This window comes from Lutra lutra, chromosome 14, assembly GCF_902655055.1.
Source record: "Lutra lutra chromosome 14, mLutLut1.2, whole genome shotgun sequence".
Classification (NCBI taxonomy): domain Eukaryota; kingdom Metazoa; phylum Chordata; class Mammalia; order Carnivora; family Mustelidae; genus Lutra; species Lutra lutra.
Genome location: NC_062291.1, coordinates 82,924,896 through 82,937,223, shown reverse-complemented (window position 1 = coordinate 82,937,223; position 12,328 = coordinate 82,924,896). Strand labels below are relative to the sequence as shown.

General features: G+C 47.3%; 1 protein-coding gene across 1 annotated transcript in view; it reads left to right on the top strand.

The window, feature by feature from the left end:
* ADAM12 (ADAM metallopeptidase domain 12) overlaps window positions 1-12,328 on the top strand; it is a 354,460-nt gene that overhangs the window by 280,299 nt on the left and 61,833 nt on the right. The window contains exon 11 of the mRNA XM_047702993.1: window positions 2,652-2,800. Coding sequence (XP_047558949.1) covers window positions 2,652-2,800 — 149 coding nt within the window. The remainder of the gene's footprint in view (window positions 1-2,651; window positions 2,801-12,328) is intronic.

Below are 12,328 nucleotides of genomic sequence, written 5' to 3'. Positions count from 1 at the left end.
ATGCTATTCTCTTGTGAGACTCGGGGCTATGGAAGGAGTCAGCTACAGCTGTAGCGAGCAACAGCCTGTATAATTGTTTATCTACATGCCTTTAGAAGAGGCCCCACAAAGATTATCTGTGTCAGGAACGATGCTTTCTCCAAAACTCAGGGTCACTCTTTCCTGGAAGTGTTTTGGAAAACCTCTTATCTCTTTTCTGGGTGCCTTTATTGCCCTGTGGTTGGCAGGCCTTTTTAGAAACATCACTGATGGCCATCGCTCTATGATCAACTAATCTTTGACAAAACAGGAAAGAATATCAATGGAAAAAGAGACAATATCTTCGACAAATGGTGTTGGGAAAACTGGACAGCCACATGCAGAAGAATGAAACTGGACCCCTTTCTCACACCACACACAAAAATAGACTCAGAATGGATGACAGACCTAAATGTGAGGTAGGAAAACATCAAAATCCTAGAGAACACAGACAGCAGCCTCCATGACCTCTGCTGTAGCTATGTCTTACTTGACACATCTCCAGAGGCAAGGGAAACAAAAGCAAAAATGAACTGTTGGGACTTCATCAAGATGAAAAGTCTCTGCACAGCAAAGGAAACAGTCAATGAAACTAAAAGGCAACCTGGATATTTGCAAATGATGTATCAGATAAAGGGCTAGTATACAAAATCTGTTAAGAACTTACCACACTCAACACCCCAAAAATAAAGAATTCAGTTAAGAAATGGGCAGAAGACATGAACAGACATTTCTCCAAAGAAGACAGACAAATGACCAACAGACACAGGAAAAAATGCTCAGCATCACTCATCATCAGGAAAATACAAATCAAACCACAGTGAGATACCAGCTCACACCTGTCAGAATGGCTAAAATGATCAACACAGGAAACAACAGATGTTGGCGAGGATGTGGAGAAAGGGAAACCCTGTTACACTGTTGGTGGGAATGCAAGCTGGTGCAGCCCCTCTGGAAACAGTATAGAGTGTCCTCAAAAAGTGAAAAATAGAGCTACCCTCCAACCCAACGACTCACTACTAGGTATTTATCCGAGGGATATAAAAATAGTGATTCGAAGGAGCACATGCCCCCCAACGTTGATAGCACTATCAACAATAGCAAAAGTATGGAAAGACCCCTTATGTCCATCAACCAGTGAATAGAAAAGGAAGTGATGTACAGTGATATACAACAGAATACTATGCAGCCATCAAAAAGAATGAAACCTTTCCATTTGCAATGACATGGATGGAGCTAGAGTATATTATGCTCAGTGAAATAAGTCATTCAGAGAAAGACAAATATCATATGATTTCACTCATAGGTGGAATTTAAGAAACAAAACAGATGAACAAAGGAGAAAGGAAGGAAAAATAAAATAAGGCCAAAACAGCCTCTTAACTATGGAGGAAAAACTGAGGGTTGCTGGAGGGGAGGTAGATGGAGAGATGGGCGAAAGGGGTGATGGGCATGGAGGAGGGCATTTGATGTGATGAGCACTGGGTGTTATAGGTAAGTGATGAATCACTAAATTCTAAAATCACTAAATTATAAATTAATAAAATAAATATAATATAAAATAAATAAATAGATATTTATCACTAAATTCCAGTTGAATAAATTATTTATTTAGCTGGAATTATAGTATTTATATAACTAAAAAATTATTATTTATTTATTTTTCACCAAATTCCTGAAACTAAAAAAAAAAAAAAAGAAAGAAAGAAAGAAAAAAAGACCACTGATAGGCACAATTTCTGCAAATCACCTTCAGTAATTAGCTAATTTTAGTTTGTTCAAGTTAAGTAACAATATTTTAATAATTAGTATTTAGTAATTTAATAATGATATTTTAAGTAACAATAATCTCTAATATCTACTTAGCCACATCATCCATGTAGTTCATTAAGTTAGGAGTGGCCGCACAATGCTCCCTGAATGGAGAGACCACCTTCCAAAACCCATCGAAGAGTTGAGTGAGCCCCCAGCAGCAACCGTCACAGAATCAGGGTGCTTCTACCCATCTCTAAAATTCACTTGTCAAAACAAGGGCCAGCAAGAGTGACACATAACTGGATTATAATCTTAATTCAGTTGAGTCTTCGAACAGATTACTCAATGTGACTTGCTTTTTTTGTGAATTATTGTGAATTTTCCAAGTATCCTTCTCTACCAAGTTGATGGGGCAGGGTGGCCGGGGAGGGGCAGGGATGCTCAGTAGCCCCTGCTCAGGTCTTACTGAGAATGTCACAAAGTATCCTTCCCCTCCCAACTTTTCATCAGCCTCATCTCCGTCTAGGGTAAAATAGTACTTTTTTTGAGCCGTCTAGGTGCCCCAAGAAAGATGTTTTGTAAGAGACTACAGGAAACAGAATAGAGATGATTGCCTTGAACATTTCATGTAAAGACATAAGGAGTCCTACATGTGTGCATTCCTCTGCAGAAGGGCCCCTGAGCTGGTTTCATAAAATAGGTCACATCTCTGACTTATGTTTGAACCAAATAATGGGGCTCTATGTTTTGTTCCTTATAGGGGATTGGATTGGGTCAAATGTTAACAAAAGATCAATGGTGGGGGACAGAGATGGACACGGCTGGGGGAAAAGCCAGGGAGATGTGAACTATACATGTGCTCTTGTGTTTGCTTTGAGGACCATTCAGACAGCCCCCTTGGCGCCGCCGTGACCCTGGCACATGAGCTGGGCCACAACTTCGGGATGAACCACGACACGCTGGAGCGAGGCTGTGGTTGCAGCGTGGCTGCCGACAAAGGAGGCTGCATCATGAACCCCTCCACAGGGCAAGTACCAACACTCCGGCCGCTTTCGGAGTTGCCACAGGTTGAATTGCTTGTTGGGAAATTGCTAAGCAAAAGTCTCCCTGGTTTTCTGACCAGACCACCCATAGAAATTTCTAGAAGGAGATCCCTTTCTAAGTAGCAAGAGCAGACTGGGCTCATCTGAGAGGGTGGGTCACAGGCAACCAGACTGCACTGCCATAGGGCAGGAGGACTGACCTCTTCCCTGAGAAGTGGCGAGTGGGGAGGGATGGATGTGTCTTTGTTTAGAAATTGCAAATTATCCTACTGTCTGAGCACCGGTTTTCTATTTGAGCCCACAGCTCCAGTGCTCCCACCAGCCCAGGGCTGGGAAAATGCACTTGGCAAAGAGGGCAGGGTTAGATGGGTCACATGGCCTTCAGAGCATGCTGGCTGGGGAGAGCTTCTTCCATCATCGGGGCTGGCCCTGCGGCCGGTGTGCCTGACGTGTATCATTAGCGGGGACCGGGGGGTTAGCAGTGTCCCCACCTCTGAGGCATCACCTTATCAAATTTGAGAGGTTTAAATGAAGTGACATCTCTATGTCAGTAAATCATGCTGTTCTTCCCTTTGAAATGCCTTTCTGAAACTCGAGACTCTGTTCGCCCAGGGAAAAAGGAAGACAGTTTCATTAAGGGAGCATCCAAATGAGGTGGAAAGAGACGGCACGTGGACTGATCGAGTACAGATTCTGATGAGATCCTGATGCCTCCAAGGCCCTGTCCCAAACTAGAGGGCTGTGCTCATGTGGGGAGTTGTTCATTAGGAAAGGAGAACAAATGCTTTTTACAAGCATCTTTTTTTATACCTAAATGAGTCCTTCCCAGTGCTTCTCTTCGTGGCACTTCCCAGGTGAAGCCTGCTCTCTGAGTTTGCTGGAAGGAAATGCTGGAGCAGGAAGCAAGTCCTGGCTGGCAGCCCTAAGACTGGCCTTTGTGGAGACCTGCTGGCAAGGGGCCAGCCCTGGGCGGGGCAGGTTGGGGGGCACCTGCTAGAGGTGTAAGGGGTGGACTGTTACAGAGGGAGGTTCTGCTTCTGCGAACAATAGCTTTGGGAGGCTCCTATCGAATGGCTCCTGGTGCTCCATGTTGCCCCTGAAACACAGACTGGGCAGAAGGGCACAGCTCATATCCAGGACATTGCCACACCTGAGGGACGTTCCTGCGGCACCTCCTTGTCACCTGATTAACAAATGATTGCTTGTCTTCACCGCCACCACTCACAGAGCCTTCACGAGGCATCTTTTTTACTCCTGGTTCCGTCTTAAGCACAATTCAAGGGAGTTACCAAGACCCAGTGGAGGGATCTGCTCTGTGTCTGTGACAACTGAAGCCAGGAACCGAAGCCCAAAACGAGAGCATCTTAGGCCAACACCAATAGGATGCGAAATATTATAAAACCCTACATGCAAACCAGGGAGCTCCCCAAAGGGAGGCAGTCTCCTCCGAGAAAGTGTGTGCTCCTTCTCATTTAAACTGTCCAGGCAGAGGTAGGATAACAATTTGGGGGGCATTTGGGACAAAGAATTCCTTCTTAGGGTGTGAAGTTGGGCCAGTGGCCGGTAGGTGTCTTCTTTTTCCAATATCCCAGCAGGCCCGACAGAGCCCAGCATCACTGGCCAGCGTGCCGTGAGGGTCTCAGACAACGAGGTTTGTAGGAAGTTAACATACAGCTGAGTGGTGTTCATGCTTTCTCCTTCTTGATGAACTCCAAGTGGCTACAGAAAACTCACTGCTTGCTTAATTTCCCTGCTGATCACATAGACACAAACGTATCAGCTTACATGCCTCCGGAAGTGGTTCCCAGTGACCGATCTCGTGAATGTTTCAGAACTCTTGATAAAATTGGCAAATGGAAGAGAAGAAAATCTAGGCTGGGGACACTAGAGTAGGACTGAAGTGCCCTGAGAGCCCCAATTCTGATACCAGTTGTTTTGGGTAATACAGGCGAGGGAGTAACCCCTCTGGTGTCAACCATTCTTCATCAAGAAAATGAGTCAGTTTTTCTTCTTCCTTCCTACCTTCTGTCCGTCTGTCCATCCACTGATTCATATTCACTCTATCCACCCACCCATCTCCCATCCATGTCCTCACTGTTCATGCCATCCATCCACCTACCCATCTTTCCATCGGCTCTTCTGTACATCCACCCATCCTTCCCCCTACTTGTTCACATAGTCACCAAATTGTTTGGACCCCCCGTGCTCATGGTCCTGGGGAAGACACAGACGAGGAAGACTCTACAGCTCTAAGAATTATGTGATTCTGGAGGTACAATAGCAAGACCTACTTTCTGATGCTCCCCGTAATTTTGTGTAAAGTCCTTCAAATTAGAAAGTCTTCATGGCAGTGTTTAAGGATATGAGCCAAATTACCCCGGAGATATTTGAAAATCATAGGTAGAAGCACTATTGTTAAGAGCTCAGCAAATCATTTCAAAGGTGTATTTTTTCCCTTTACCAGGAGTTTTCTAATAGCCTTTACTTGATTTATACCTTATTAGCAATTTCTAAGTTTTCTCTTTTGCTGAGTTTGTGCTTTTGTATAAATCTTTTCTATTTGGTTCTCGTTTATGATCTCACATTCCCGTCCAGAGAGTGGTGTTTTTAATTTTCTCAGATGGAAAGAAACTTCCTAAGCAAGTGGGTGAATTAATCACAAAAACCCACAGCGAGGGGGAGGTCAGGCCGCCCAAGCAACCCTCAGCCATCCATCACCCACTGTAGAACTTCCAGGCTGCTTTTAATCTGCCATATTATCCCAATGTGGTCTCTCCCTTACCTCATGGGGTCCCCTCGAGAGCGGTGAGTGGATTAAATGAGATCACATGTCTTTGTAAATTGTAAATCACTCCACAAATACACAGCAGCGCGAGTACTGTTGTTACTTAGCTTGCGGGGTCTAAATCATGGAGGGCCTCTTCCAGAATCCCTGTTCGGAGCTGCTGGAAGCACCACCAGTGCCACAGAATAGTAACTGAGCAACGCACCCACAGTCTCAGTGTGAACGGCTCAGCGTAGGCTGGCCCTTGGCCAGACACCCACCTTCCCCCAACTTCCTCCGCACTCCTGGTTTCAGGCATGAGCAGCAAACGTTCAAAATGTTGCTCAAGCCTTAGCCTCGAAGGGGACCCAAAAAGAGGTGAATCCTGATTGCTTTCGTGATATTCAGGTCGCCCCGAATCAGAAAGAACCGATTCCAGATGGTGGCAAGGGGGAAAGCATAGCCCTTAGCATGCCTTGTGTCTTCTTTATCGAGACTTTCCAGAATCTGAACTTCAGAACCTTCAGCACCTGCCCGTCATTGACAAATGGGACCTGATGTCCGGGGAGAACCACGCTCGTGCCCACGCCCGCTTCAAGGCGGCGGCGTGAGGTCAGCAACACCTTGCAGGGATGGTCCGAGGGGCTTCCTGACAGGTCGTACCATTAATGACCGCAATGCCTGGAAAGGTCTAGAAGTGTGCGCGAGCGTAGTTCACGTGAAGACCTGTCTTGGAAAGCAGTCTTGGGCAAAAGCAGTATCTGGGGGTTCGAGTGGGAGTTAGACTCAGTGGGGTCCACTGGCTTGTCAGCTGCTTGGAGCACTGGGGCTGAAAGTGTGGCAGATGAAGCCACACTTAGGGGAGTAAGAAAAATGTGAATCGTTTGAACACATGCAGAAAAAGATGTTTAACATCATTGTAAATGTCACTTCCAGAGTGGATCCCCAGGAAGCAGTGCTGGCATTCAAGAAGTGCTCTTGGGGCTTCCTTTATTTTTTTGAGGGAAGTTCTCTGTTGGAAAGAGCTGGAGGAAGGGAGCCTGTCGTGGGGGGAAGGAGGCTGAGTCTGGGACGCATGCTAACCCGAGATCTCACACGCTCTCCTAGAAGTGGGGGTGACAGCCAGGAACAGGGCATTCTTCTCGCCTCGTGGAATTTGCACTCTCTGGGCGAAGACAGACTTGAAAAACAGTACATTGAAAATCACAGGTTAAAGAGCTTTGAAAGACACAAAGGAAGAGGATGGAAAGGAAACACATGGGTGAGGGGCCCCACTTGAATTAGGGGCTTGGGGAGGAACTCTCTTGGAGGTGACCTTGAAGTGAAGACCAAAAGGAAGGGCGGGTCAGAGAGCCTGCAAGGGTGGGGGCAGACCTGGGTTTGGGCGGAGGAGATGGGGGGGGCAGTACTGACAGCAGGCCAGGGCCTTGTCGGGGGCTGGGTCAGAATGGGGGTGGGGCCTGGGGGCACAGGTTGCTGGTGCTGCTGGAGAGAAGGAGGGTTGGGAGGAGTAGGAGCAAGCAAAGCCCGGGTCCACCAGGTTGGAAGGAGGTTTTGTCTCCAGGGCAGTGAGAAGTCCTTGCAGGGTTTTAGGCAGAGCAGTAATCTGATCTGACCTAACCTTTCAAGCTTTCTTCCCTTCTAAGATCACCAGTGTCTGAGCTAGGATCGCTTGCCAAATTAAGGGGTTTGTGTCTATTTTAAAAAGGCAGGGTATGCTTCTTATTTAAAAAAAAAAAAAAAAGATGCCAAAGTGATAGGCTATAAATTCTAGTTCTATTTTTGTGTAATTAATAGGCATTTGGAATTCAGTGACAAGGGTCCTGCTTTAGCACATGGGGCGGAGCACCCCTCCCCCAACACCCTCGCTTCTCCAGCCTTGCATACGTGATGTACGAAGTGCTCTTCTGTTTAGGAGTTCACTTTGCTGTCCCTACAGTAAGCATCCTTTAAGGCCTCGACTTCAAAGAGCCGTGGAAGAGCCCTCTCACACTCCGTGTGTGCACGAGTGTGTGTGTTTGTGTGTGTGTCTGAAAGGAATTCCTGCATAGTTTTCAGGCTGATGCTAAGATTAGGGGTTTGGAGCTGTTTGGGTTTGTTTTGTCCAGACTGGCAAATGGCTCCTGAGCAAAGAATGTTCCGCAGCTGCCAACAGAGAACAGAGAGCAGCGTGTTGCACGCCCAGTATAACACAGGTTAAGGAAATCAGAGGAGGATGGCCCCTCACTCTTCAAGCGGTGTAAATAGTTTACATTAAGCCGAGGTTGGACATTCAGGAGTAACATCTCCAACTGGATCGAAGAAGCACATTTAAGCCGAAAGCATCGCCACGCTGTGTCCTCCAAAGTTGGTATCATCGGTTCATTCAGTCCCATTGAGTTCAATTCAGGAAACATTCGTTGCATACCTACTTGCTACACAGCTGTCTGGACGCGGAGCACATCTGGATGGCCTCCACCCGGGTTCAACCTTCTCTGATGAAAACTAAGAAGACATCAGGCCTGCCTCTGACTCAGGACCAGCCCACTGCAGGAAATGGGGTTAGGCAACCAGTCATCACAAAACCACTCATTTACTCAGCTCGTATTTACTGTGCCCCTGTGTGCCAAGTCCCGGGGAGCAGAGTGAGGGCACAGACACAGAAGGCAGGAAGCTTCTGGAAACTCATCCTGCGGTGGGATGACAGGCAAGTAAACCGTGCTGATTACGTGCTAGAACCTCAGGACTCTGCCGGGGGACATTTTTGGGGCCATGAGGCTCCCTGCAGGGTCAGTCTAGTCTCTTTACATGGTCCTGGATTTCATAGCATCTCACCGATAAGTACTGCCACTGCAAGATAAGGAGACATTTTTTGACATAACCGTTATACCAATTCACACTTAAAAACAACAAGAATTCATTGTGAACGAGGAGCAAAACATTGAAAGGGATGGTGGGCAGGGAAGACGTCCAGGAACACAGTCCAGTCTGAACCCTGAAGAACTGAACGGGGTTGGGCAGGCTGCCCAAGATTTTCTAGCTCACATTACTGGAAAACTGGTTTTCTGTTTGAGGAGACCTCTATCTGAAAATGTGTTTCAAGGAACTAAAGGGAGTTTTTCAGTGAAAGATTCCTCAGAGTTTGGGATGTGATTAGGAATAGATAGAAATTAGATGTATTCGGGAAGTCTGTACTCTCTGTAGAACTCGCATTCTTGAAGAGTGCAAAATACACATAATTAAAACTTACCCCCCACTTTGAACGCTGAGGAACTGAGATCATGAAATACATTTATCATAAGGGGATTTTAAAAGAACGGGTTTGTGGGAAATCATTTTCCTGTATTAACTCTTCATTTAAAGATGATTATTTCTTTTTCTCAGTGAAAGGTTAAAGAAAGCCTTCGCTTCAGTCTTCAAAGTGTAGAGGGGGAAATGGAAATCTTTATCCAAGGAGGGGACAGAATGAGGGACTCTAATAACACTTAAACACTGCTGCTCAGAATCGGCTTAATTATCCAGCCAGAGTTATTCTGTTGGCTATATCCTGACATTATCATAATGGGGAAGGGAACTGGCAGGAGAGATTCTTGAAAAGAGTTCAAGAAAGCACACCGATACGGAGAATGTTCTTACTCCTCTCTGTGTCAATAGCTGGTACTCGCTGGAAAATACGGGCATTTGGCTACATTTAATGCAGTGCCCCAGTACTAAAAGTCACTGCCCAGGCACAGTAGAATCCTCCTCCTCTCTTAAGCTAGACGCAAAACAGAGAGGTCAAGCTGGAGAGCTGGGTCGGCATAGCCCCTGCTTCTTAAATAACCCAGTTTGGGGGAAATGCCCGTAGGAAAACTTGACTTTGCCCCTAGAGGATTGCATTCCAGTGTCCTAGAGCGTTGGTAAACCATGTGGGTATGGCTATGTCTGTTTTAAAGAGAAGAGAGCTGGGGCTCAGAAAGTTGAGTGAACTGCCTACATTTTCCAAAACTACCCAACCGGAAGTTCCAGGACATAAGGCTGAGTTGCCAGGTACTGAACCCCTGCCTTCCCACTTTCCTAGGACTTCCCTCAAATAAAAATTTGCAGCAGCTAAACCTCAGGAAGAGGAGAAGGGCATGTGTCCTGGGGTAATGGTCAGAGAGAAGCATGCTCACCTTCCAGATGGAGGTTTCGAGGGACCTCCTTGCCGCTGGGCTGTATGCATTAAGGTTGAGGACGAGTGGTGGGGAACTGGGCCATTCAGCCTACCTCTGAGTTTGCCACATGGACATGGCCCCAGCCATGTTTGGGTTTTGTGTGAGACTGAAGCCTTCTCAGTACAGCTCAATGTCCCTGGATGACTTCTGGGAGGCAGGCGAGCTGCCCCAATTTTAAAACATTTAGTTCGTCAGACTTCCTTCAAGTTATGTTACAACAGCAAAGAATTATTTCCTGTCATTGCTCGTTAATCCAGCATTTTATTTGTGGTAGAACATGTGTGAAAACATTATAACTGAAACTCTGCCAATGTTTCCCTCCCCCTCCTATGCACACAGACACACACCCATGGCTTCCTCCTCTCCCCAGGTCATATGGCACGGAGGCTCCAGGGTGAGGTCAAGGGTAAACATTTAGGCTTCTCTGCCATCAACAATATCCAGCAGAACCCACCTCAAGCTCCGCTAGGTCAGAAATTGTGTGTATTTTGCCCTTGCCTAGTTGCCAGCACCTAAAACAGTGCCTGACACGTGGTGAAGTGCAGTAAGTACTTCCTGAATGAAAGGCTGAATTGCTAGAAGGATGGGTGCTTGGATGAGTGGATCATGAGGAATGGATGGAAGCAAGGAACAGTGGGTGAATGGATAATGGTTGTAGAAGGAAGGACCGATGGATGGCTGGAAGAAGGATGGATGGGTCAGTGGATGAATAAACAATGGTGGGTGGAATGATGGGTGGACAGACGGACAGATGGTGATTGCCGCACAATCAGATATATGCAGAGTGAGGCCGTCTTTCCACCTTTTGTATAATGGCTGAACCTCTGGAGAGAAGGTTCTGAGATGGCTGTCTTTTATAGTAAGAGCTGAGAAAACCCAGGGAAATGGGTGGTAAATAATGACGGAATCCACTGCCTTTTTTTCAGATGTACTCTGGAGAGCAGGGTGGAAGGAGCAATTTGCTTCCAAAAAGTGAAGTCCTTCTCAAAGCGGCTTCTCCTGAAAGCCTTTGCTTGATTTAGCTGAAGTGGGAGGAGAGGGCTCAAAAATAGAAAATCTAAAAGTCGTGGTAAGAGTAAGGCCCTATTGGGCGCCTGGGTGGCTCAGTGGGTTAAGCCGCTGCCTTCGGCTCGGGTCATGATCCCAGGGTCCTGGGATCGAGCCCCGCATCGGGCTCTCTGCTCAGCAGGGAGCCTGCTTCCTCCTCTCTCTCTGCCTGCCTCTCTGCCTACTTGTGATTTCTCTCTGTCAAATAAATAAATAAATAATCTTATAAAAAAAAAAAAAAAAAGAGTAAGGCCCTATAGACTTCACAGACCACTCCCTGGTCTGCAGAGAACTTTCTTATCTCCTTTCTCATTTAATCACGCCTATGAGAAAAGGGCAATATAATCATCTCCATTTTACATAGGAGAAAACCAAGGTTTGGGGAGCCTACGGCCCATAGGTAGTGTGGATCAGACTCCAGACGTCAGCCCACAGCTTCTGGTTCTCGGCCCATTCCTCCGCGCCTCCCCACGTGTGTCTGAGCGGAGGAACCTTTGGCTCCAAATCACGGGGTGCAGGGGTGCAGGGTGGGGTGGAGTCAGGGGCCAGGCCAGTGTCGGGAGCTCAGTGAGACAAGGACAGGACTCACGCAAACTTCAGTCCTGGCTGGGTGGCTTGGAGGTATCTGGCATGACTACTTCTTCTACCATAATTGATTCAAAGTGGCTTCCCCATTACAGACTCTAAGAGGCAGCAGCAACTGGCAAAATCTGCCTGCCACAGTGAGAAGGTCTGTCTGCTCCGGCGGGAAGAGAACAGCCTTCTCTCTGGCATGCAGACTGCCCCTGACTCACCTCGGGGTCTGTTTGCATCTGCCAGAGCTCAGTCCCTGATGAGCCCACGCAGAGACAGGGGCCTTTTCTTACAATGAAGCTGAGAAACTCACCTGAGACACAGTCTCTGATGGGCCGGGTCCCCTGCCTTGAGCCCCCCCACTCTGCAGGCCTGGGTTCAGGAGGAAACCACCATCAGCACACAGAAGTGAGAGGTCTGATTTCTGGAAACGTCCAGAGACCTCCCCTGTACCTCTCAACGGACCGGTGGAGCGCAGTTGGCCTCTTTCTTTATTAAAAATTTTAGGAAATTACATTTGTGCTTTAATTGTTTTCCAGGGAGGAGGAGCAGAGGTCAAAGTTCACATGTAAAAACATGAATTATAATGTGCCGCAGATGGCTTCCTTCTGAATCCCAGGTGTTTGCTATTAACAATGGAAATGTCCCACTAAGGACGTCTTTGATCATTTGCTCCTGGCCTCGTGCTTTCCTTCGTCTCCTGCGGCCCATCTGGTAGGCCCACTGGGTCAGCGTTTGGCCCTAATGCAGTCACTTTCCATTCCTGGAGCTGACAGGAGGAATTCCTTTCGGTCACCCCGGGTTTCATTCTGGCGTGTGAGCCAGGGTTCTCAGGGTCGTGCCCTGTGCCCCCACGGGTGGGCAGAAGGCAGACTCAGGGTCACTTCCGCCCCCCTCCACACACACCTGGGAGGGTCTCCCAGCAGAGCCACGCTGCTTTCCAGGTGGAAGAG